The following is a 24,421-nucleotide window of genomic DNA, read 5'->3' on the forward strand; positions in this document are numbered from 1 at the left end:
GGGTGCAGGAGGGAGACATGAAACCATGTACAAACAAGACCCAGCACCTGACCGCCCCCCCGACTCCCATCACCACCCTTCCAAAGGGAGGTCTTCTTACCTGAGTGCCCACGATGCACAGGGGACCAGAAGGGCCTGTCTTGCCTTGGAAACCCAGGAAGAGACAGGAGGAGAGGTCAGCATGAGCCAAGCTGGGTGCAGGGGCCCTGGGCACCCCCAGGCCTGCCACTGTCAGATAGAGGTGGGGAGGTAACCACAGCAACATGCAAGCAACATGAGAGTAACAAGAGCAACACAGAAGTGATGAGAATAATATAGGAGCAACGTTGGAGTAACACCAGCAACAGGGGAGTAACCAGAGCAACACAGAAGTACAAAAGAGAAGCCAGAGCAGGTAACATGGGAGTAACAGGAGGGACATGGGGGCAATGAGAGTAACAGGGGAGCAAGGTTTTCTACTGTTTCTTTATCTTCTTTTGTTGCACCTTAACTTCAGCAGTTTGGGTTGTTTTGGTATCATATTTGTTTGGTCCTCACTTAAGCAAAGTTTTCTGGGTTTTTTTGTCTTATGCTTAACATTGTGAATTGCTGTCCACAATAAAGGCTTTCTTCAGAGAACAGACTGTTCTTGTTCAACCCATTTTCATGACCACAATACCACCACCTGAATTCTAACACTAAGGCCCAGGAACAGATTGTGTGTCCCCAGGTGGGTCCTACTGAAGTCGCTTGGAATGAGAGGTTTTATTGAGCACTGCATTTAAGGGTTGCAAAACTTGTTTTATGAGGCAGGGTGCTCAGACTCAGTTAGGTTCAGGGGCATGCCCCCCCCCACACACCGCTTGGATTAACCCGATAGCTGGCTCAGTGAGAAAAGAGCTATCAAAACTAGAGAAATGGGTGGCAGGCAAACTACTCTGGGTTCTTTGGATAAAGATGTGTTCTGTGTACCAGATGCATTTCTGCAGTTACGTGATCAGTGCTCTTCTTGGAGAGTCTCTGGGCACAAATCTTCCACAAGGAAAAAGGGAAGGAAATGAGTCACTCTGGGAGGGTTGTTATTGACATACAAAGCTTTAACTAAAGAGGTACAACAAAATGAATAGTAGTTTAAGACTGCAAAAAGTGAGACAGAGAAACTATGGGAAGCAGCAGCCGTCACACAGGCACGAATGAATGCAGTGCAAGGGATGTCTTTAAAAGACACACTGGAAATTGCAAAATTAGAAAATCATGTGTAAATTCTCCAGAGCTAAAAGGAGAAAGCAGATAAAGAAATAGCACTGTGGAAACAGAAGGCACTGGATGAAAAAAGCACAGTGTGGGCCATTTGAAAAGATTCTCAAGGTAGAACTAGGTCTGATCAATCGGTGCCGCCAGAAAATGAAGGAAATTGAAGCTTATTTAAAGAGTCATGAGGAATTATGGCAGCTGTACAGCAAGAATGTATGGGGGGGAGGGGTCTACCAAAAATTAGTTAGAAGACTGGGATGATGACAGGCCAAACTGTTACCAAATTTGCCCATTACTTTGGGGTGTGCTCATTTATTAGGGATAGTTTCTAGGGTCTTGGTGATTCTGTCAATGTGCTGCTTGTGTTACTATACGGAGCTGTATCTCTCCCTTCTGCAAGCCCTCACCCCCAGTGGAGCTATCTTGCAGGACTCAATCTCAATGGGCTGGGTTCCTCCAGTCACCAAATCAGTCATACACACAAACACACACAAATTAACGTGACACACCTGACCCGGCCGGGCTGATCAGCATGGACAGGCTGACACCCTCATATGCCAAGAACCAGTTCATCAGAGCAACAATACACTGCAGTCGGACACAAGCACACAGGTAAACAAAATCCCTCTGAATCCGGCTGGGTGTCCAGCTGACACCCTCATGGGCCAGCATTCAGTTCATAAGGGCACGTCTGAGTCAAACTGGGTCAATCAGCCTGTACAAGCTGATTCCTTTATGTGTTTCAAACTCAGCACGTCCCAGTCTTTGGCCTCTTGATGAGCAGACCTCACAATAATTTGGGCTTCACAGGGATCTTTAGCATAGGTAAAAGAAGCGTTGCTGCAGAGCACGGGAGGAAAGAGAAGCAGAGAAGGAAAAATATACCCAATTACTACCAGTTTGACTATAAAAGTTATTTATTGCTAAGCATATGAAATATATAACAGTACTAGTAGTAATAGACATGCAAAAGAAAAACAAACACCAACAATGACAATACTACCCTGGTTTCACTAAGTATTTGGGGAAACTTAGCTCAAGCTTAACTGATACAGTTCAGGTTCAGAAGTTTATGCCTAGAAAGAAGACAGAGAACGCTGGGATCTCACCTAGTCCACGGTACTCAGGCTGCAAAGCTGACAGGCACAGTCTGTAGCACAGTCCTTGAAGGGAGAGATGATCTGTTCTTCCAGCGTCCCAAGAACGACAGGGGATGGTGTCAGCACAGGGGTTTTCTTCTTCTCCTTCTTTCCTCCTGCTTCTACTTCTTTTCCTTCCTTTTCCTCTTCTAGCAGCACACACACTTACAGATTTTTATACCCTCAGTTCAGCTGCTTCGAAGCACCCTCAGTAGTGTAAATCATTGTCTTTTCTATTGACAAGGGGTTATCTGGTTTGGACCATCTCAGGAAACTGATTGATAATCAGGAAACACTTAAGATTAGGGAGTAACCCAAATACTTGGGAGCCAGCTTGAAATTCCTATGGGTGGCAGATATACTGATGGGATATCTCATGGTTTCTTCAGGAACAATAGATAGCTTGCAGCATCAGGATTTTGGATTTTTACTTGTTGTGCACAAGCCTCAGCTTAGCATGACTTTTCCAGATCTTACTATAGTCTTTTAACAGACTTAAAACAATTATTGGGGTGCTCATAACCTTTTGTGGAGAGGACTCCCAAGTTTTAGTCAATCAAGTTTAAATCGGCCTCCCATAGTGGGACCGGGAAATGTACGGCCCGAGATGCCTGTTAAACTTAGAGGTGTGTGTGTATCTGTGGGCGGGGGGCGGGGAAAGTCCTTAGTAAATCCAGATTAGTACTGGTCTGATAAGTGCTGAGGTGGGTGTGTGTGAACATGGGTTGATTAACATTTGAAGCACAGATTCCCCATCATGCAGTGCTCTCCTGCTTCTCTGGTCCCAGAATTCACTGCAGTCTCTGCTTCCGGCTTTCTGTTCTCCATCTCTCATGTAAATGAATGGTCATCTGGTTCCATCTCGGATGTAAATGAGACCTAGGGCAGTTGTTTCACTCTTGTCACCCTTATCTGGAGGGTCTTAGGTGTGTCTTCCACTGCATCTTAATCAGTTTCATTTAGGTAGAGGAGGGGAGGGAGGCGGGGTGAGTCCTTTGTGAGTCAGACAGACTGCATCCTGTGCCAGGGTTGCCCAAGAACACAGAACTGAGGCGTAACAAGAGGCATCTGCATCTCCAGCTGCATGAGGGTTACTAATGGAGGTGGCTCACCCCAGAAACAGCTGCATCTCAGTCCAGGCAGGGCCTCAACATGCAAGCAGCCACTGCTTTTTCCCCCAAAGGCAGCTGCACATCAGCCTGGGGGGTGGGGGGACTGATCCCAGTGTGGGTCTGGACTCACCCTGCCTCTTCAGCACCTCCTTCCCAAAGTAGGCAAAGCTCCGGGCCTCAGAGACACAGAGGTCCTGGAGCAGGAACCGCAGATGGCTTGCTATGTCCTGGTCCTGGCTGTAGTACTCATAAACTCACTGGGCTAATTCATCCCCTGGCATGACTGTCCACTCGCCTGTGGCCAGGTCATAGCTCACAAAGTCCTGCCTGTCCTGTGTGGTCTGGTAAAAGGTGTGGAAGGTGCCACTGGGGAGGATCTCACAGCCCAAGACGATCTGGATCACAAAGGGGACTGGAAGAGGAGTGGTGTTAACAGGCACTGTCAGGCCCAAGGGAAGAGGCATGGGGCTACCAGGAAGGCTACAAGATAGTGGCATGGTGCCAGGGCCACCCCATCCCATCTTCACGACTGGACGACCACTTCAGCTTTGCAAGATCCTCCTGAAATCTTCTCTGACAGGCTTTAAAATACCCAGGCTGTGTCAGGGCCTCCCCAGTCAAGATGGGGTGACCCCTGCACCCACCCACCAGAGTGTTGTCTAGGGCCAGGCACCACAAGAACCCCAGTGGCCCCGATCCTGCCAGGTGGGGAATACCTGCAACGAGCACATCAGTACTCAGTCCCCACCCCAAACTCCTCATTCTCACAGCCCACACCTGTCTCCTGCACCAACACAGTAATCCTCTGGGTGATGAGCGCCAGGTAGAGATGTATTTCTTGCTCCAGGTCTCCCCACTGCTTGGGGGACAGCCCCTGGTGGGCCCAGGGCTGGTGGAAGCGAATGGGGCAAGTGCCACAGTCCATGGCGTGGGTGGGAATGTCGCCCAGCAGTGCGGTGCCCTGGGTGTCAGATGTCCTGGTGCTGGTGTTGTGGAAGTGCATGGTCACCAGCATTCGAAAGGTGTGGGGCTCTGTGTGGGGTGGCAAGGAGGACAAGGGTGTTGGCAAGGGGAAGGCTGTTTAGAAAGGAAGGGTGAGTGGTGGGGCAATGCCCACCCTGCCTGTGCACAAGCACTCCACCACACATGCAGCCCCTCAAACCCTCCTGGGCCCTAGCTACAGGATCAGGGCCCTCCACACACCGAGCAGAACCTCCCATGCCATGGAGAGCCCAAGGAGGAGGAGAGGAAACCACAGCATAATTGCAGGGTTGCCAAGAGTGGAGCTGTGCTAGCTCTCTCAGCCGCTGACACCAACTTTTCCTTTTGTCTTCCTACCCATGGAGGTCACCCCTTGTGCTGGGCCAATCATCTGCCGGGGGAGTGGAGCGGTCAGGGGGAGGGGAGGGGAGGGGAGGGGTCCCCACCCTGCCCTGGCTGCCCAGGCCTACTGCCTCCCACCAAGCTGGGGCAATGTTTAAGCCCCATGTCTGTATAGATCTGGGGGCAAGCAGGGCTGCCTAGGAGATTGTCACAGCTGCCCCCCATGCAGCACAGCACTTCCTACTATCCCTCTAGCATATTGCTTATGTGCCCTGAGGTTGCTGAGGGATGCTACTTACCCCACAGCTCTCCCCCGCCCCCCCCCAATCACTGCTCCTGCAGGCAGGTGCGCTAGGGCTGGGCCCTGTGAGGAAGCACAGCAGTTATACCATAGAGCAACAGCTCCCCACAGGCCCCAGGTGCAGGGAGAGACCAGGACCCGGCTCCACACCTAGCTCTGCACTGAGAGGGCCCCAATCCTGCTGACTGGGGACTTGGCTGCTGGATGACAGGAGCAGAGCTGATCCCCCAATGGCCTGCAGGGAGGTTGTGATGGAGAATGAGCCACCCTCACCCCCAGGACAGGCTCCCCAGACCAGGCAAGATCCTGGGGTGGAGCAGAGGGGTGAGGCAGGGGGAGATGGGCAGGAGCCTGTGGGAGGGCCAGGGCCTGGCCTGGCAATCAGCACGACATGCCCCACATGGCCTCTGCACTTGGTGCCAGGGGATGCTGTAGCCTGAGGCCATCACTGAACGGCGACAAGATCCACCCCTATGCGTGGGTTCCCCGGCCACAAGCAGGGTATTGGCACCAGACAGGGGAAGTGAAACCAGGCAGTGGGAGGGAGCTCCAGTTCCAGTGGGAGCCCACAGAGGAACTTGGCACTGTGCCTCTCCAGCAACTCCTTACTGCTGCCTTCTCATGGAGTCGCTGAGGCACTGGGGTCTGTGCCTGGCAGGGCTTTGCTAACCCACTGCTCCGGGGGAATCCTTACAATGAGTCATGTGGGGTCTCAGCCTTGTCAGCAGCACCTGGTGTCCAACCTGTGCTGGACAGAGTGACCTGGGAGGTCCCCAAGGGCATAAAGCAGGGTGCCACTCCTCTGATGCCTTCTTCCCTGCTCCTCCTCTGTTGCAGCCCCCAGCCTGGGCCCTGGGCCCCTGTCCTGAAAGAAACATCCAGGCTGGATGCCCCACAGCCTCTGCAGCCAGAAGCCAGCTCCTTAGCCATGTCCTAGGACCTCAAGATCAAGGTCATAGCTCTGCCCTGGGAAGCCACTTTGCATCCCATTCTCTGCTGCTGGGGTGCAAGCAAAAAAGGGTTAATGCCTCAGGGCTCCCTGTTTTGCTGATGGGCAGCTTGACCTCGTTTTGCTCTTTCCTTCCCCAGCAGCCACCTGTCCATGACTGTGGGCTGCATTCCCACCATGCTTACCGCACCCAAAACCAGATCTCCACTACAGGTCCCTGAGATGCCCCCTTTCCCTGCAGGAAATGCCTGTTTCCAGTCCCTGCTCCCACCAGGAATAGCTGTCTGAATGAGTGCTGACAAATGTACACGGGGAGGGGGGGGATTATCCCAGATGCCCACACAAGGTTGTGGGGGGTGGGGGCAGTGCCTGGATGAACAGCAGCACGTTGGGGATGGAACTGGGGGTCTTGGTGGATCCCAGGCTGTATAGGACCCAGCAGTGTGATGCAGCTGCACTGAAGGTGTAGGTTTGTGGATGTGTGGATGAAAGCATTTTACATGCCAGATGTGAGGTGATAGCACCTGTCTGCTGCATGCTGGTTTGCGCTGATCTAGAGCGTCAGGTGGGGTTTTGGGCCCCACATTTGACAAGGCCATGGAGATGTTTGAGAGGCAACAAGGATGATGGAGAGCTTGGGAAGCAAGGCCTACAAGGAGCTGAGCACGTTCAGCTGGCAGAAAAGGCACTGGAGAGGAGACATGATAGCAGTCTGAAGGGCTGCCGGAAAAAATAGCAAAAGCGCTGTTTCAGCTTTTTCTGCAGAGAGCAGGACACAGCCCCATGGCTTGAGGATGAAGCCAAGTTGGTTTAGGTTGGACATCAGGGAAATGCCTTCCCTGCTACAGCTGGGGGCAGTAGACTAGGTGCCTGGGGAAGCTGCGGACCCCCCATCACTGGAGGAGCTCGGCAAGGGGTTGGAGAGGCACTGGTTGGGGATGATTTAGAGCAGGGATTCTCAGCTGGAATTCCTTGGGTCCTTCTGGGGGGATGCCTCCCAGTAGACACACTGGGTGCACATATACAGCTCTCCAGATCACCCCAAGTGGCTTCAAACAAGAACTCAGAGCAACAAGACCTCTGCCAGGCTGCCGCTTTCAGAGCCCTTTGCCATAGAACAAAGCCCCCTTTTATTTTTCCACAATGAAAAACAAAGGAGTGAAAACTAAGTGCTGGCATTTCCTGAGGGGTGCCTTACGCCTAGCATGGGGATGCCCTGAACCTAATAACGAGGTACCTTGAACTAACAGAGGATGCCTTGAACCTAACATGGACTCCCTTGAGCCCAATGGGGGGGTAGTCCTGAGTCTAATAGGGGGGTACCCTGAGCTACCAGAGGATGACGAACCTAGCATGGACTCCCTTGACCCCAATAGTGGGGTGGCCCTGCATCTAACAGGGGGGTGCCTTGAGCCTAACAGGGATGTGTTGAGCGGAACAAGAGGTGTTTTGATCTAACATGGGGGTATCTTGAATCTAACACACAGATGCCTCAAGTCTAACAAGGGTGCACTGAGTTTAACAAGGAGTGCCCTGAGCCTAACAAAAAGTGGAGAAGGACTCCACATCCACGCACGCCTTGTGGTTGTGGGTGTGGACAAATGTCTCCTTAAACTGCATTAATGTGGGTGGGGAGTGGTTAGCACACAGCAGCTGTAGCGAGATATGGCTGTCATTGCTATATCTGGCTTCATCCTAGAAAAGGCAATGAGAGCTATGTTCCTAGGGGATGTGCAGTGGGGTCAGGAAGTATATAGGGGACCTGGGGAGGTGTAGGGAGTTCATGGGGTATGACATCTATGACTTCTATGAATCTATGACATCCTGGAGAGGATTGGGGAGGGAGGAAGACAAGTGGGAAACAGACACCGCAGGGAAAGGAGCAAAATTATAGATTATATATTACAATAGGCCTTAAAAAATTACTTACAAAACATTACACGGGCCACCGGGCCAGCACCTGGGGCACTGCCGCCTCTGCCGTCTCCCAAGACCAAGCAGCCAAGGCGGCCGCCCCCTTCACCAGCAGCCCCCAGAAAATAGACTTTATTTTATTTTACTCTCATTTCATCTCTTCTCCTCTCCCCTTCCCTCCCCCCCTCCGCTGAGTGTCAGGCTCGGCCCCCACTGCCCACCTTCCCCAGCATAGAGTGATACCCCCCACCAAAGGGATCCTAGCCACCGACTCCATTAAATAATAGAATTAAGTTAAAAACAATTAAAAAAAACACAGTACAGATGTCCTTTCCTTCATCCATGGGAGCAGGGGGGGGAAGGAGGGTCCAACGTTGACATCATACACCCGCAGCCATGCTCATTCGCATGTGATTGGTGGGCGATGGGGAGCTGCTCCTGAACTGGATCGGCACCTGACATTAATGAGTTGGCGGCATGGAGACAGGTGGCACCCGGGAGCTGGGGGTGGAGGAAGCACTGGCTGAGAAAGCAGGTGGGGTGGTTTCTACCCGACCCCCAGCAGGGCTCAGGCCTGATCACTGGCAGGGCAAGGAGGCCTGGAGAAGCCGCCCCAGCCCTCCAGCTGCAGCCCCATAGGCTCTGTCCATGGTGCTGATGTGGCCTGGCATCGGGACGACCAGCTCTGAGGCCCCAATCCTAGGGGCAGGGGGGCCGTGGCTGGCAGACAGGAATAGGTCTCACAGTAGCAGCTCTCTGCATCACAAGGTCCTTCGCGGGCAGCTTGGTTCCTTGGCTCTGGGTGCGAACGTAACGTTGGCCCCTCTAGGAGGGCATGGGGGTGGATTAGGAGGGGAGACCAGGGCCGGGGTTGGAGTCGGGTTCATATTCGGTCCTAGCCGAGGAAACAGACAGGCCCCAGCGTGAAGCCAAAGCGCTGGCCAGACTCCCCGAAGTCAACCACGCGCACACCCGCAAGTGGCAGCTGCTCCACCCGTGGTGTGTGCACTTCCAGCACCGTCCGCTCTGGCCCCTTCCGTGCCTGCCATGGGGAGGAGGCAAGAGTGAGGAGTCATGAAGAAGGGTTGCCCAGAAGCAGAGGGTTCTAGGACCTCCTGTGGTCTATTTAGTGCCCCTTCAGTCTAGTGTAAGCATCCACCCACCTACCCACCCATCCAGCAGCACAACCATTCACCTACCAACCCCCCACACACCCAACCATCTACCCACCAATAAACTCTCCATCCATCTATGCATCCCATGTACCAATCCACCCCCAATCATTCATCCATCCAACAACCCATCCATCACACACCCACTTTATCATCCCCCATCCATCCACCCTCCCATCCCATGTACTCACTCACCCTCCAATCCATCCACCCACCCACCCCAAACACCCGCTCATCCATCCATCCATCATCTGCCCATCCTGCATCCTCTGCCTCTCCATCCATCTACCTATCCATCCATCTGTCTTTGCGTCCATCCATCCATTTTCATCCATCCATCCGTCCATTCATATACCCATCTGTCCATATGTCCATGCACCTTTACATGCGTCTGTACATCCATGCACTCATGATTCCATCCATTCTATCTGTCCATACATGTTTCCATCCATCCACCCACCCATCCACCCACCCATCCATCCAATGCTTCAAACCCAATACATCCATCCACCCACCAACCCAGTCATCCCCCCATTCTTCCTGCTTCCCTTGTCTCTTCACTCTTCCATCCCTTCTCACCCAGCACTGGGTCTCACATCTCCATCCCTCTGTCCCTCCCTCCCTCTCTCTTGTCCATCCACCTGTCCTGCCCCTGGCCTCACCGCACAGCCGTCCATGAGGGCTTTGATGTAGGGGCTGGTGTCGTGGCTGAGGTCATCTTCATTGGCGCCACGGAAGTGCAGGGCATGGAGATAGCCAGCAGTGCCAGGGCCTTGCCAGGCCACCGAGCGGTGGCAGTGGTAGGTGAAGTTCTGGTGGGCAGCAACACTGAGCAGCCGCAGGAAGGTGAGCTGCACCACACCCAGTGCCTGCCCCTCAGCATCCATGTACGAGAACTTGGGGCAGGGAGAGAGAAAGGGGAAGACACTGTCAGGGGAGGAGCTGGGAGTTGGACAGATGAGGAGACCCCAAACAGACTAGAGCACAGGGCACCCAGACAGACTGGAAGAGCTATGGATGGGCAAACCCAAAACAGATGGGTAGACATACCAAGGCAGAACCAAGGTAAGATACATGGGCTTGTGGACAGGGAGATCCTGCATGGACAGACAGAGCTCAGGACAGCCCCCTACACACTCCCAGCCCCCACCATGTGCTGAGGCAAGCTGGGTATTCACCTTGCTGCCTTGCTGGAACTGGCTGTACCAGGTCTGCGGCTTCTCATCCTCCCACGCTGACATCGGGACCTGAAGGGGAGACCCCAAAGGACAAACAGATGACCTCAGCAAGGGCAGTGGTGCCAGGGGGTCCCCTCCATCCCCTCCCTTCCCAGAGAACCCAAGAATCTAGGTTCCCTGCCCCCATCCGCTTTCACCCCGCCCCCAGCCCCGCTCCCCTCTCAGAGAACCCAGTCATCCGACCCCACTCACCACTTCTATCTCCTTGGAGGGGAAAACGCAAGTCTCACCACCAGCCGTGAAGTTACAGAAAACCTTGAAAGCATCACGGGCGCAGCCCTGGTTGGGGTCAATCCAGTACTCACCTGGGGAGCAGGGGAAAACGGGGTAGCATTAGGGCACAGCCCCTCCCCACCCTACTCTGGGCCCAACCCAACCTGGCCAGGGCACCCGCCCCTCCCCCCGCACTGGCCTTCTTGCAGCACAGAGCCCCCGTGTGCCCCCTGTCTGCAGAAGAGGAATCATGTGAGAAAGTGCTCAGTGCTGGGGAGCAAGCACCACCCCTATTGTCCCCTAGGGCGCCTGCCCCAGCCCTGTTTGCTCAGCTAGAGCACCCCCTGCTGGATGTGCCCCCCAGCACAGCACCTGGGGTGGAGGGGTTGTCCCAGCACTACCTACTCCACCACAGCAGTCCCTGCTGGACCCCCCAGCAGCACAAAAAACCCTAGTGCTCCTGGGGGCTGCCCCAGCCCTGTCTGCTCAGCTAGAGCGCCCTCTGCTGGACTCCCTGCAATGTAGCACCCCTCAGTGCCCCTGGTCCACAAGAGAGGGATGGTGCGAGCAAGTGCTCAGTGCTGGGGAGCAAGCACCACCACAGCACAACGTCCCCTAAGGGCCTACCTCAGCCTGCCTGCCTGGCCAGAGAGCCCCATACAGGACCCCCCCGAGCGCAGTGCCCGCTAGTGGCTCCTGCCTGCAGGAAAGGAATTGTGCCAGGGAGTGCTCAGTGCCGGGGGGAAAAGCACTGCATGCAGCACAGCGTTCCCTCCCCTCCCCCCTGTCCCTTCTCCACTGCAGAGCTCACCGTCAGGCAGGCCAGGCCGGCAGAGCTGCAGGTCTTGGCAAGTGCGTGCAGGGCTGTCACGGGTGCCATCGGGGCGCCGCAGCTGCTCGATCTCCTGCTTGATGGCATGCAGGGAGCCAAACACCTCCTCCATGCCCTCAGCTGCCCGTGCCCGTCTCCCCAGTCCAGCCTCATCCTCAGCCTCCTCCTCCTTCTCCTCCTCTTCCATGAGGCGGCTGCCATCAATGGAGCGCTTGCTCTTCTTGGGCAACTGGATGGGCAGGGGCTGGATCACCTCCCCAGGGGGGCCCTGCAGAGGACAGGACCCCTGTCAGCAGGGGCAGGGGGGCAGGGGCAGCTGGAGGGGGGCAGGGAAAGTTACTCACCGGGTGTCCAGGGGGGCCAGGGGTACCACGCTCACCCTTGGGTCCTGCTGGACCCTGGAGGGAAAGGAGGGAGATGTCAGGCCGCAGCAGGGACAAAGCTGGAATGTTAGGCCATAACAGGGGCACAGGGAGGCCCCACTGGGGAAAGGGATGGGGTGGGCACTTACCATGGCTCCCTTGGCACCTTTGGGCCCAGCAGGTCCCTGCAAAGCAATGACAGGAGGGTCAGACCTGGGAGGGTGACATAGAGGTCAGGGGTCGGGGGTCAGGGGTCACTCACGGGAAGTCCAGGGGGTCCGGCAGGGCCCAGGGGGCCAGTGGCTCCAGGGATGCCCTGCAGGAAGGAAAGCAGAGGTGATGGGGACAACCGGAGACACACTTCGACTCCCCAACATGCACCCTGCAGCAGCCCTTCCTAGCCCCCCACCCCTTCCAGAGCTGGAGAGAACCTAAGTGCCCAGACTCCTTGCTCCAACCCAGGAAATGCCCTCCCCGCTCCACCACACACTTCCACCTCCTACTCACGGTCTCTCCCTTCTGTCCCGTGGTGCCCTGGGGCCCGGGCAGGCCGCGGTCTCCCTTCTCTCCCTGCTCTCCTGGGGGCCCAATGAGGCCAATGAGTCCTGGGTGGCCCTGCAAAGAGACCCAGCATATAACATGCATGTCAGACGTGCCAAGGCACATGCATATGCCTCGCATAGTGGCTGTGCCCCCCTCACTCTCACCTTTTCGCCCTTGGCTCCGGTGTCTCCCTTAAGGCCAGGCAGGCCTGGAGGACCCTGTGGGGGGGAATACATGGTCATGGTCATGGTCATGGCCATGGCCATGGCCATGGTCAAAATCCCTGGGGGAAGAGACGGGGAGAGCCGCACTCACCACGGGCCCTGGGGGCCCCGCTTGGCCTGTCACACCAGGTTTGCCTTGTTCTCCCTGCAAGGGATGGGAAGGGTTAATGCTAGACTGCTTTGGGGAGGGGATTTGAGGACACCCCTGCCAGAGCCCCCCTAGCCACCCCCCAAACCTCTAGGCACCATGGGCAACTCACTACAGAGAAGAACCCAGGTATCCTAGCTCCCAGCACCCCCTCATCTCACCACCCAACCTCTGCTCCCCTTTCAGAGAACCCCAGGCATTCGGGCTCTCAGCTCCTGCACAGCTCTAGTCCCTCTTTCCTCCCTCCACCACCAAGAAGCAGTGAGGGGCCCCAGTGTGTAGGAGTGGGGTTGGGGGCAGTGGGGTTGGCATGCATGGAAGGACAAAAACAGGACCTGGGCATCCAGAAGGGGGTTCAGAGCAGCAAGGGAACCCAGGCATCCAGAGTGGGAGGTGGAGGTCACTCACCACAGAGCCAGGCAGGCCACGCAGCCCATCAGGGCCCTGCTTGCCAGGAGGTCCCTGTGGCCCCACAGGGCCTGTCTTGCCGGGGGCCCCCAGGAGTCCAGGTTCACCCTGTGGGGGAGGGTCAGACACAGCACAGAGTTCAGGGGGGTGACCAGAGCAGGGCTGGCCCCCACCCCCCAATCTGGCTGAACCCAGAGCATCACTGGACTGAGTGTGGGGGCTCTGGCTGCTACAGCACCAGGAGCTCCCTGCCCCCACTCTCCTCCCAGGCCTGGAGAGAACCCAGGAGTCTTGGCTCCCAGCCCCATTCCCCTCCCTAATCAGAGGGAAAAATCCAGGTGTCCTGAGTCTTATGGACCTAAAGGAGCCACTTACCTTTGCACCTTTCTCACCCTGACGTCCCTCAGGACCTGGGGAGCCAGCAGGGCCCTACAGGAGAGACATTGTGTCATGGGGGGGCACTCACCCTGATCTGGCCCCAGGTGGGGAGTCTCATGTGGGGGCTGCATCAGAACTTACCCGCTTTCCCAGAGGGCCAGGGGGGCCGTTCTCACCTGTGGGACCTGGAGAGCCCTGGAGAAAGGGAAAGGAGTGGACAGAAATGGGATCAGGGGGTGGAAGGGGATCTAGAACCTGATCTAGAACTGATGGAGACAGGGGGGTCTGGGATAGAGTCTATCAGTAGCAGGGGCCCAAACAACAGGTAAGAACCAGGGGCCCTGATCTAAAGCAATAGAGGGAGAACCCTAAGGTGTGGGGGCTGATCCAGAACCTCAGGGATGGGGGAGCTTATCCAGAATGCCAAGAAGGAGAGCAAGGTGCCTGATCCAGAACTTAAAGGAGAGCAGGGCTCTGATCCAGAATGACAGAGAGAAAAGGACTCTGATCTAGAACCTCTGACAGCGGGTGAGTGGGGCACCTGAGCCAGATTCACAGGGGAAAGGGGTGCAATCCAGAACACCAACAGGAAGGGAGCCATGGACCCAGAACACCCAGGAGAGGGTGGAACTGGATCTAGAACAACAAGGAGGAGGCGATTCCAGATCCAGAACACAAAGGAGAAGGCAGTTCGTGACCTAGGACATCCACAAGAGGGCAGTCCAGGATCCAGAACTCCAATGGGAGAATAGTTCTACATTTACAGCTCTATTTGTCCACGTTTGGAATTGTGGGCCCAGCCCACCAAGTTATGTGCTAGCCTCCCTTAGGTGGAAAGGCTACAGACAAAGGAGACATCTAAAGTCTTGGGACAATAGATGAAAATACAGGGACAGGAGTGCAGATCAAAGGTTCAAAAGGAGTACACTGAGCGGGGACACCAAGCAGAGTGCACCAGACAGTGCCAACTGGCCCCCAAATGCATCCATGGTGCTGGCGGAGACTGCCCAGTGGTACTCTGCTCAGAGACAGGAGCAGATCAGGGAAAGGAAAGTGGCCCTGCAGTCCTCAGGGGCCTTCCCGGCCAAAGCCTCTTTCCTGGTCATGTACATGGCCAGCTTGGCCAGGGCCAGGAGGAGGTTGACCAGAAGGTCCCAGAACTGGAGTGCAGACAGGAGCGAAGAAAAAAAAAAGTGCAGGGAGAAGTGCAGCCAGAATCTCAATATGAGGCTCCGGAGCAAGCAGTGCAGGGGCTGCAGCCTGGTGCACTCCAGGTAGGTATGTGCAGGGTCTCCCTCTGCCCGCAGAAAGGGCAGGTGTCAGCATCATCCATGAAGCGCATCTGTGAAGCGCTCTGTGGCATGGCTCTGTGGAGGAGCCACCAGCTGAGGAATGGTGGTGCACGGGACTCTGGATTTACAGAACCAAGGGGAGGACAGTTCTGGATCAAGAACACCAAGAAGGAACAGCTCATAATCTAGAACACCAAGGAGAGGGGGGGTGATCTGAATCTACAACACCAAGAAGAGGATGGGTCTCGATCTGGAGCATCAGTGGGGCTGATCCAGATTCCTGGGGGGTCTGTTGGACACCCAAACCGAAACACCAGAGACAAGGGCGGGGGCTGATGTGGAACATCCAGGAGAAGGAGGGTCTGATCTGGAACATGCTCTAACACTCACTGGCTGGCCTGGCTCACCGTCCTCGCCACGTTCGCCCTTGGCACCATCCTGACCCTGCAGGAGCACAGAAACTAGGGTCAGCAGGGTCCCCCAGCACTGACCCATCCTTCCCCTCCCCCCCAGGGGGGCAGCGATACTCACCCGGGGGCCCATCTCACCAGGGGGGCCCGGATCTCCAGGGAAACCAACAGGACCCTGAGACAGACAGAGACACATTAGCACAGCCAGGGTACGTAGGCATCCAGGCTCCCCAACTCCATGTCCAACCAAGCATGGGGAGAGAACACAGGCATCCAGGGTCCCCCAGCCCCAGCCTAATCTGCTAGACCCCACACCGCACCCAGAACAGGGAGAGAACCCAGGCATCCGGGCTCCCCCACCCCCAGCCCCACACTCAGCCCAGAAGCAGCAGGAACTCAGGCATCCGGGCCCCCCCCCCAACTCACAGGGTTGCCCTTGGGCCCGTCATCTCCCGGGGGTCCTTTCCCACCAGGGGGTCCAGCCACACCAGCGGCTCCAGCTTCTCCTTTCTCACCTCGTTCCCCTCGTGGACCCTGGTGGTGAGAAATGGGGGGGTCAGGCTTGGGGTATCTCCCAGTGCCATGGGGGCAAGGCATGCCCCCAGGTGGGTTTGGGGAAGCTCTGGGGTCACCAAGGGGACACTGAGCTGGAGGGAACCAAGGTATCCAGGCTCCCAGACACCCCCCAGAAATACATATCTGGGGTGGGGGTCAACCCAAACCCACCCCCAGGGCTGCAGGGTCCCCTGGGGGGTAGGGGGTCCTTCAGCTGGGCCAGGGGATCAGAGGTCAGGGGTCATAGGGGGTTACTCACCTTGATGCCTGGCTCCCCAGGGATCCCGGGGGCCCCTGACTCTCCAGGCTCACCCTGGGGGGAAAAGAGACAGTTTCAACACCCAAGCAGCCCCCTCCCACCTCCCCCCTCTCCTCCTTGCCATGAACCCAGGTCTCCATGCACCACCTACCTTCTCTCCAGGGGGTCCCAGGTTCCCAATTCCTCCGGGGGGGCCTTGGGGTCCCTGTGTGGGGTGAGAGAATTGGTTATGCCTCCCTGAAGGAGGGGGAGTATGGTTGGGGGGCAACGGGGGAAAGGGGAGGAAGAGGGAGAACGTACGTCAGCTCCGGAGGGTCCAGCTGGGCCACGGGGGCCGGGGGGGCCAGGAGGGCCCTGTGGAGAGAAAACAGAGGGTCAAAGGAGGTGCCAGGGGACATTGGGCAGGGTTGGGAGGGGAAGGGGAGCACTTACCATGGGCCCCACATCTCCTGTCTCCCCTTTCTCACCAGCTGGGCCAGGAAGGCCCTGGGGTGGGGGGAGAAAGAGAAAGAGTCACATCTGGCCTGAAGGCACATCTGGATGGAGAGTGGCTGGCCACTTAGAGGATAGGGCACAGCTGGATCTGGGGGAGCACGGGGAAAGGGTACAGCTAGATATGGGGTGAGACAGGTCAGGGTCATGAGCACATCTGGATCTGGTGTACGAGAGGCTGGGGCCATGGGGCACAACTGGATCTGGGGTGGGAGGGGATGGAGCCACAAGCACAGCTGAATCGGGGCGGGACCGGGGCCATGGAGCACAACTGGGTGTGGGGGCAGAGGGTGCTTTCACCACTGGGCACACCTGGGCTGCCCAGGAGGCTGGACCAAGGGGGTGGGGCAGCTCACCTGCAAACCGATGGGGCCGGGCGGGCCGTTGAAGCCACGGGTGCCCTCATCACCCTTAGCCCCGAAGTGCCCTTGGGGGCCCCTAGCACCTGGCTCCCCGTCCGCGCCCTGCCAAGGGGGAGAAGAAGTCAACATGGGGGGAAACGCCAGGAACCCTTCCCCCTGCAGCAATGTCCCCAGGAACCCCCACCCCCGCAGTGTCAGGACCCTTCCACAGGCCACCACCCCATCAGCATCACCCTCCACCCCTCATTGTAGCCCCTACTCACTGCAGCTCCAGGCTGCCCAAGGGGCCCCATTGGGCCAGGGGGGCCAGGGGGACCCTGGAAAGAAGCAGAGGGGGCTTAGAGAGGGCCTGAGGGTTACAGTAGGTCACATGGGGTTGGGGGACAAGACCCCTTGGCAGCAGTACTCACGTGCTCTCCTTTGTTGCCCTTGGAGCCCTTCTGGCCTGGATCCCCAACCTCGCCCTGCACAGGAGGAAGAGGATTAGCAGGGGTCATGGGGGTCAGGTGTCAGAGGTCAAGGGTTGGGGGGATCTCACCTTGTCACCATCTTCACCAGGACCCCCTGGGGGCCCTGCAGGGCCAGGCAGACCCACAGGGCCCTGGACGCCATCACGGCCAGCAGGGCCAATGGGGCCTTTCTCGCCCTGTATGGGAGGTGGGAGCAGAGAGTGAGGGGCACGGGACCCAGGTATCCGGGAGCCTGCCAGCACGCCCCACTGCCGCCTGCAGGCCCCATGCTGCCCCCAGCACAGAGCGGAGAGTCCGGCATCCGGGCTCCCAGCCCCACCCCAGCAGGTTTTAACCATCTGGACCCTGTTGCCCCCTACCGCTCCCCAAAAATGCAAGATGAAACCCAGGCACCTGGGAATGGAAACCAGATGACTGGGCCCCAATTCCCCACCTGGTTTCAACTGCCTGACCACCCCCATCTCCCCTCCCAAAACAGGAGACAGAACCTGAGCATCCAGGAACAGAACCCAGGCCTCCCAGCCACCCCGGCACCCCACCCTTCCCACCCAAGCTGGAGACTGAACCCAGGCATCCGGGCTCCCAGTCCCTGTGCCCTGCTCTAACCCACCAAAATCCCACACCCCTGCCCCAAATGGGGCTGGAACCCAGGCATCTGGGCCCCTCGCCCGCAATACTCACAGGAACGCCCTTCTCTCCAGCAGGGCCTGGGGGCCCCTGGGGTCCAGGTCTCCCAGGAGGGCCAATGGGGCCGCCTTGCCCTGGGCCGCCTCTCTCACCAGGGGATCCCTGGAGTGGGGGAGAGGGTGAGTCACTGGGGTCACCAGGGTCGCTAGGTGTCAAGGGAGTCATGGAGGGTTGTACTCACTGCAGGTCCCGGGGGTCCGGCCGGCCCCTCATTGCCCTTGAGCCCGGTTCCGCCCTGTTGTCGAGGGGAGGAAGCAGATGTCATGAGCCAGCAACACTGATGCGGGGGAAGGGTCCGGGGGAGTCTTTTGGGGTATGGGGGCACTTACTGGGGTGCCGGGCAGCCCCCGTTCACCAGGGAAGCCGCGCAGCCCAGCTGGGCCGTCTTTGCCTGGGGAGCCAGTGGGGCCGGGATCTCCCTGCAATGTGCGACAGAGAGAATTAGACAAGTCTCCCCCTGCTCCACCCCTTCTCCCCCACGCCTCCCCAAATCCCCCTGAGGCCTGCCCCAGGGTGGCTGCGACAGTGCCAGCAAGTGCCCAATATTAGGGAGACAGCACTGATCATAGCACAGTGCCTCCTAGGGCCTGAGTTGGGCAGAGCACCCCATGCTGGACCCCCCCTTATAGATGGTGCCCCCATTGCCCCCCAGGAGTCCTGCACCAGCCTGGTGCAACAATATGAGCCAGTGTACATGTCGTGGAGACAGCACTGACCATGCCACAGCATCCCCCTGGGGCACTGAAGGCACCTCCTGCTGGACCCTCCACCCCACTCCCTGCCCTCCAGCCTCTTACCTTGGTTCCTTCCTTGCCAGAGGGGCCTGGCAGCCCCTGCTCACCGGGAGGACCAGGGGGCCCTGGGTGTCCACGCTCCCCCATGGGACCTGACTCACCAGCAGGGCCCTGCATTGAGTGGGGAGACAGAGGTGAGACCGTGTGCAAACGGGACCTGGCACCTGACCACCCCAACCCTCATCACCATCCTCCCAAAGGGAGGTCTCCTTACCTGAGGGCCCACAACACCCGGGGGACCAGGAGGGCCTGTCTTGCCTTGGAAACCCTGGAAGAGATGGGGACAGGAAGGGGGTCAGCACAAGCCCAGCTGGGTGCAGGGGCTCTGGGCACCCCTAAGCCTAACACTGTCAGAGAGAGATGGTGAGGCTGGAAGAGCAACATGGGAGCAACCAAAGTAACAGGGGAGTAACATGGGAGTACACAGGAATAACCAGAGCAAAGCAGGAGCAAGATAGGAGTAACACGGGAGCAAACATGTGAGTAAGAAGAGCAGCCTGGGAGTAACCAGAGAAACACAGAAGTACACAGAAGTTATCAGAGTAACACAGGAGTAACAGCACAGTAGGGAGGTGCAACCTGGGTGGTGCCTAGACCCTGAGAGCCATGCAGGGGGGAGATGGAGTTAGGAAGGGGCACTGTGTAACCCAGAAGCTATGAGGAACAGCATAGGACTGGCCCAGGCACTCATGGTGGGGCGGGGGGTAGAGGGGTCACATGGGAGCAAGAGACAAGTGAACAACTCAGGAGCAACTCAGAGTGACTCTAGAGTGACTCTGGAGCAATGCAGAAGCAGTATGAGACTGATCCAAGTGCAAGGCAGGGGGTGACCCCCAGAGCCATGCAGGAGCCACTGAGGAGCACGTGGGGCATGACACAGGTATGAGAGGCAGGAGGGAGCTACAATGGAGGAACCCTAGAGGAAGCAAGGGAAGCATACAGTAACCATGGAATAAGCCTGGGGTATATGAGGGGCAGCACAGTGTAATGACAGAGTAAATCCAAAGTAAATGAAGGCAGTTTACAGTAACCCTGGAGCAATCTGAGTATCCCCAGCAAAACTTCAGAGTAACCCTGGAGTAATCTCAGAGTAGCAGGACTGACTCTGGAGTAACCTCAGAGTAACCCTGGAGTAAATCTGACAAACTCAGAGTAATCCTGGAGCAACTTTGAAGTAACCCTGGAGCAACCTCAAAGTCAGTGGGGGGTGAGACGGGGCATCTGAGTGCCTCAGAGGAAATGCAGGGGTGTGCAATCACACACACATGCACACTCACACACACGTGCAGAGTACCTGCAGCCCAGTGCTGGGGGTACTCACCACTTCTCCGCGCTGTCCAGGGTGTCCCGGGAGCCCGTCCTTGCCGGGGGGGCCCTGTGGGAAGACAGGCAGAGGTCAGCGGGATCTGGGCGGGGGAGCCTGGGGCAAAGGGCATTGAGGGGAAGATCACTACTTACTGGGGGGCCTTTAGGTCCCGGGAAGCCATTGGGCCCTTGGGGGCCAGGGAGCCCCTGTGGAGAGAGGGAGGGGAGGGTGTCAGAGGGTGGGGGTGTCAGAGGGCAGTGGGCAAGGGGCAGATGCAGCCAGCTGAGCCCTGCCCCCACCCCAGGCCCGCCAGCAGGAGGCCGTGAGCCACGTGCTGGCAGGGTGCCAGTGTGATGCAGACATGATAAGGGCAGCACACATTTCATGCAGCCAAGGTTCCAGGAGCTGGGTCACACCTACCCTCTCACCCGGGGGTCCATGGGGGCCGTCGCTACCTGAGGTGCCCTAGGCAGGGGGAGAAAGAAGTGTTAGCAGGAGACGTGCTCCACTCCTGACACACCAGGGCACATGGGGGTACAGGCACACACATCAGGGTGCGCACACACCTGCAGAGATTCACGTGTGCATGCATGCCTATGAACACACATGGATTTACACATGCATGCACACATACCTTGGGTGGCACACACCTGCAAAGTAATATGTGCATGTATGCCTATGCATGTGCATAGATTTACACACACACATGTGCACATATGCCAATGCTGGCACATGCCTGCAGAGATTCACTCATGCACACATGCCTATGTGCACACATGGATTTACACACACACATGCATATACAGACACACACATGCCAATGCTGGCACACACTTACAGAGATTCACATGTGCATGCATGCCTATGCAGACACATGAATTTACGCATACATGCCAATGGTGGCCAAGCCTGCAGAAATTCACGTGCACACACCTAAGTGTGCCACACACACACAACTCTGTGACTCAAGCATGCACAGCAACATGGGTATGCATGCTTACCTGTGCCCACACACATGGATTCACAAGTGTGCCCACAGGAATGACAGCACACACATGCACAGACACAGGGTGCACACATATACACTCACCCATGCACACATGCAGAATGACTCATTCCTCTTGGACAGTCTGCCCTACAGTCTGCAGGTAGGGACCAACATGCTGAACCCTGACTCGGACCTGAACCCCACTACCCTCTGCCCACCCCTGAGACAGACACACAGACTGACCCCCCACAAGCCCCTCCCCAGCCCCCGTCATGCCGCACCCCAGCACTGACCTTGGCCCCTGGCTTTCCTGTGGCTCCACGTGGGCCCCGCTGGCCCCTGGGACCCTGCAGAGAGAAAATGGATGGTGGTGAGTGCCCAGAACCAGCCCAGCCCCATGGGAGAGGGGGCAGAACCCCCTGACCCTGGTAGGAACAGGTTGGACCTCTTCCCCCCGACACCTCACCAGCCCCATGCAGAAGCTGGGACACAGGTGGAGGGAGGAATGGAAAGAGAGGATGAACAGAGGGGGATGAACAGAGCAATGAGAGGATAGACAGACAGACAGACAGGAGAGGAGGGCAGATGGCTGAAGCGAGTCCTAAGCACTTGACCCCACCCACCCACATGCACATGCATGAGTACTCACCGTGGGGCCACGCTCTCCCCGGGGCCCAGCTTTCCCAGACAGGCCCTGCCACACAGAAAGAGGGTGAGATGCGGCTGGGAGGGGGTCCCCCAGGCCTCACCCTGCCCTAGAGCAGTGGTTCTTAACTTTTTTGTACCAGGACCTATTTGTAAACATTGACTGCCAGTCTCAACCCAGCGCCTCTCACTCCCAACCTGCTGCCCACCACCCCCAGCCCCCCAGTGTGTGGGGCAGGGAGTGGGTGTGTGGGGCTTGGGGGGCCCCAACCAGCCCCCCACAGGCTGGAGCTCTGCCAGCCTGCAAGGGAAAAGCCATGGCTTCCCATGTTTTTCTCCTTTAAAGGAGAATCCATTTTTAAAGTTTGTTGAGCTATATTTAAACTTTGTCCATGACCCTTTCATATATTCTTGTGACCCATTTTTGGGTTGCAACCCATGCATTGAGAAACACTGACCTAGAGGACCCCACCTGGAGTATGGCAGTGCCCCCAACACCCAGGCACCCCCCCAACCCCCAGACATCCCTCCCCAAAGCTTCCCCCACCCTCACAGCAGACTTGCAACAGAGCCCAGGATCCTCCAGGCAGGTGAATCCCACTCCACACACCCTGTCCTAGGCAGAGCTTTCAGAAACAGCTCCAATACTCACCCGTGTGCCCTTCTCACCATTGGTGCCTGGAAAGCCCGGGAAGCCCTGGGATCCCTATGGGGGAAGAAGAAAGGAAGCAAGGTTTATTGGGGTACAAAGAGTTTATTGGGGTATGGGAGGGCATCACCCCCAGCTGCAACACTCACCTTGGGACCCTGCCGTCCAGGATACCCTGGCAGCCCTGGGACACCCAGCTTGCCCTGGGAGAGAAAGATAGACAAACAGACAGGGTTACAGGGGCACTGGCCCCAGTCAAAGCCCAATCCAGCAGGGATGGGACAGGAAGTGCCCTCAGCCCTGCTAACCCAGCCCAGCCCAACTGGGGGCCAGGGCAGGGGGGACTGGGACCCCGCCTATGCCTACTCACCTTATCTCCCACCAGGCCAAGGGGGCCAGAGTCTCCAGGGGGACCGGTACGACCTTTGGGGCCTTCCGGTCCATCCTCTCCTCGGGAGCCCGGGACACCAACCTCGCCCTGCAGGGGCAGAAAGAGCACAAGGGTCAGGGGTCAAGGGTCAGAGGTCAGGTTGGGGGGACAGGAAGTAGGGTCACCAGGGGTCAGCCCGGGATAGACAGGGGAGGAGTGGGCACCAGGGGTCAGGGGTCAAACTGGTATATCCCAGGCAATAGGCACAACTGGGGTTCAAACTGGGGTCATCAGGACAGCAGAAAGCAGCAGGGGTTAAGTTGGTGTATCCCAGATAGGAGGGGTAGCAGGGGTTGGGAGTCAGTCAGACTGAGGTTATCGGGGGTTAGGGGGTGTGGGGGAACCTAGAATAGCAGGAGATTGGGAAGGGAGCAGAAAGCACCAAGGGTCACGTGTCAGACTGGGTCATCAGGTGCCAGGAGTGGGTTGGGGATTCAGATGGGCATCACCACAGGAGCGCAGAAGGTCAAGGGTCAGATCAGCATCATCATGGAAACAGGCTCGGGGACCACAGGGAACAGACTTACCCGGTCTCCTTTCACCCCCATGTCACCCTTGAAGCCGGGGAAACCATCCTCACCCTGTGAAGAGACAGACACCCCCAGTCAGGACCCGAAGAGCTGGACCCAGTGCTCCCAGCTAGTGCTGGGAGTGGGTCCTGGCAGTGCCCAGTGCCCCCTGGGGAGCTGTGCAGGCAGAGCAGGGTTCTGGGGGGTCCCAGCCCCAGGGTTCCACCCGCAACCACGAGTCCCACCAGCATCACTCACCTTCTCGCCCTTGTGCCCCTTCAGCCCTCGGATGCCTTCCACCCCCTGGGGAGAGAGGGAGAGTTCAGAGCCACATACAGCCCATGCAGAAGAGTAAGACTTAGGGAACTCAGGTGTATGGGCTCCCCAGCCCCACTAGCAATAACCCCCCAGATCCAACACTCCTCTCCCAGAGCCAGGGAAAGAACTTGCTCTGAGCACCTCCACTCTAGCCCAAGACTGAGAAGAGAACACAGATGCCCTCGCCACCAACTCAAGCCCAGTGCACCTCCCTCCCTACCCAGAGCCAGGGGTGGAACCCAAGCGTCCTGGTTACCAGTACCCATGACCTCTTGTTTTCCCAATTACCCAGAATCATCCCCTCCAGGCCAAAGCCCTATTGGCCATAGGCCCCTTGGCACCCTGGAAGCAGAAACAGAGTATTGTGGGTAACTGCCCAGGCCCTCCGAGCCAGGCCATGCCCATTGGCCAATCAGCTACTTACCTTCACACCACGTGGGCCTGGGTAGCCAATTGGACCTTGGGGGCCGGACGGGCCCTGTAAGAGAGACACCATTAGTCGTCGCTGCCTCTAGTTTCACCTACTTCAGGGGGAGGGGTTCTGAATGGAGGATGGGGAGGGGCTCTGGAGGATGGGGCAGACCTCACCCACCACCCCAAGGGTGGGGGGGCTCACAGGGAGGGGGACCCTGGTATCTAGGAAGGGCAGGGGATATTGAGGCCTGGAGGTAGCCATTGCCCCCTTACCTGGTTTCCCTTGGTGCCAGGAGGACCTTCCTTCCCCGGGTGTCCCTGGTTGGGAGAATGTGTGAGAGAGCATAAGCCC

General features: G+C 57.5%; 1 protein-coding gene and 1 pseudogene across 1 annotated transcript in view; both read right to left on the minus strand.

Moving 5' to 3' along the window:
- LOC102368805 overlaps nucleotides 1–4,826 on the minus strand; it is a 13,789-nt pseudogene extending 8,963 nt beyond the window's left edge.
- A 2,824-nt stretch (nucleotides 4,827–7,650) lies between these two features.
- The window catches only part of COL11A2 (collagen type XI alpha 2 chain), a 32,066-nt gene continuing 15,295 nt past the window's right edge, over nucleotides 7,651–24,421 (minus strand). The window contains exons 24-65 of the mRNA XM_025213986.1: nucleotides 24,343–24,387; nucleotides 24,080–24,133; nucleotides 23,596–23,640; nucleotides 23,356–23,409; nucleotides 22,769–22,876; nucleotides 22,548–22,601; nucleotides 22,402–22,455; nucleotides 21,754–21,798; nucleotides 21,398–21,451; nucleotides 20,537–20,581; nucleotides 20,269–20,322; nucleotides 20,132–20,185; nucleotides 19,025–19,078; nucleotides 18,814–18,921; nucleotides 18,346–18,435; nucleotides 18,198–18,251; nucleotides 18,011–18,118; nucleotides 17,398–17,505; nucleotides 17,270–17,323; nucleotides 17,123–17,176; nucleotides 16,854–16,961; nucleotides 16,438–16,491; nucleotides 16,306–16,359; nucleotides 16,157–16,210; nucleotides 16,006–16,059; nucleotides 15,618–15,725; nucleotides 15,313–15,366; nucleotides 15,172–15,225; nucleotides 13,631–13,684; nucleotides 13,487–13,540; nucleotides 13,112–13,219; nucleotides 12,647–12,700; nucleotides 12,496–12,549; nucleotides 12,296–12,403; nucleotides 12,051–12,104; nucleotides 11,938–11,973; nucleotides 11,771–11,824; nucleotides 11,406–11,694; nucleotides 10,574–10,686; nucleotides 10,322–10,390; nucleotides 9,806–10,039; nucleotides 7,651–9,013 (exon numbers count right to left, since the gene is read on the minus strand). Of these exons, the coding sequence (XP_025069771.1) occupies nucleotides 8,867–9,013; nucleotides 9,806–10,039; nucleotides 10,322–10,390; nucleotides 10,574–10,686; nucleotides 11,406–11,694; nucleotides 11,771–11,824; nucleotides 11,938–11,973; nucleotides 12,051–12,104; nucleotides 12,296–12,403; nucleotides 12,496–12,549; nucleotides 12,647–12,700; nucleotides 13,112–13,219; nucleotides 13,487–13,540; nucleotides 13,631–13,684; nucleotides 15,172–15,225; nucleotides 15,313–15,366; nucleotides 15,618–15,725; nucleotides 16,006–16,059; nucleotides 16,157–16,210; nucleotides 16,306–16,359; nucleotides 16,438–16,491; nucleotides 16,854–16,961; nucleotides 17,123–17,176; nucleotides 17,270–17,323; nucleotides 17,398–17,505; nucleotides 18,011–18,118; nucleotides 18,198–18,251; nucleotides 18,346–18,435; nucleotides 18,814–18,921; nucleotides 19,025–19,078; nucleotides 20,132–20,185; nucleotides 20,269–20,322; nucleotides 20,537–20,581; nucleotides 21,398–21,451; nucleotides 21,754–21,798; nucleotides 22,402–22,455; nucleotides 22,548–22,601; nucleotides 22,769–22,876; nucleotides 23,356–23,409; nucleotides 23,596–23,640; nucleotides 24,080–24,133; nucleotides 24,343–24,387 (3,264 nt within the window). The 3' untranslated portion in view covers nucleotides 7,651–8,866. The remainder of the gene's footprint in view (nucleotides 9,014–9,805; nucleotides 10,040–10,321; nucleotides 10,391–10,573; nucleotides 10,687–11,405; nucleotides 11,695–11,770; nucleotides 11,825–11,937; nucleotides 11,974–12,050; nucleotides 12,105–12,295; nucleotides 12,404–12,495; nucleotides 12,550–12,646; nucleotides 12,701–13,111; nucleotides 13,220–13,486; nucleotides 13,541–13,630; nucleotides 13,685–15,171; nucleotides 15,226–15,312; nucleotides 15,367–15,617; nucleotides 15,726–16,005; nucleotides 16,060–16,156; nucleotides 16,211–16,305; nucleotides 16,360–16,437; nucleotides 16,492–16,853; nucleotides 16,962–17,122; nucleotides 17,177–17,269; nucleotides 17,324–17,397; nucleotides 17,506–18,010; nucleotides 18,119–18,197; nucleotides 18,252–18,345; nucleotides 18,436–18,813; nucleotides 18,922–19,024; nucleotides 19,079–20,131; nucleotides 20,186–20,268; nucleotides 20,323–20,536; nucleotides 20,582–21,397; nucleotides 21,452–21,753; nucleotides 21,799–22,401; nucleotides 22,456–22,547; nucleotides 22,602–22,768; nucleotides 22,877–23,355; nucleotides 23,410–23,595; nucleotides 23,641–24,079; nucleotides 24,134–24,342; nucleotides 24,388–24,421) is intronic.

This window comes from Alligator sinensis, unplaced genomic scaffold, assembly GCF_000455745.1.
Source record: "Alligator sinensis unplaced genomic scaffold, ASM45574v1 scaffold634_1, whole genome shotgun sequence".
Classification (NCBI taxonomy): Eukaryota; Metazoa; Chordata; order Crocodylia; family Alligatoridae; genus Alligator; species Alligator sinensis.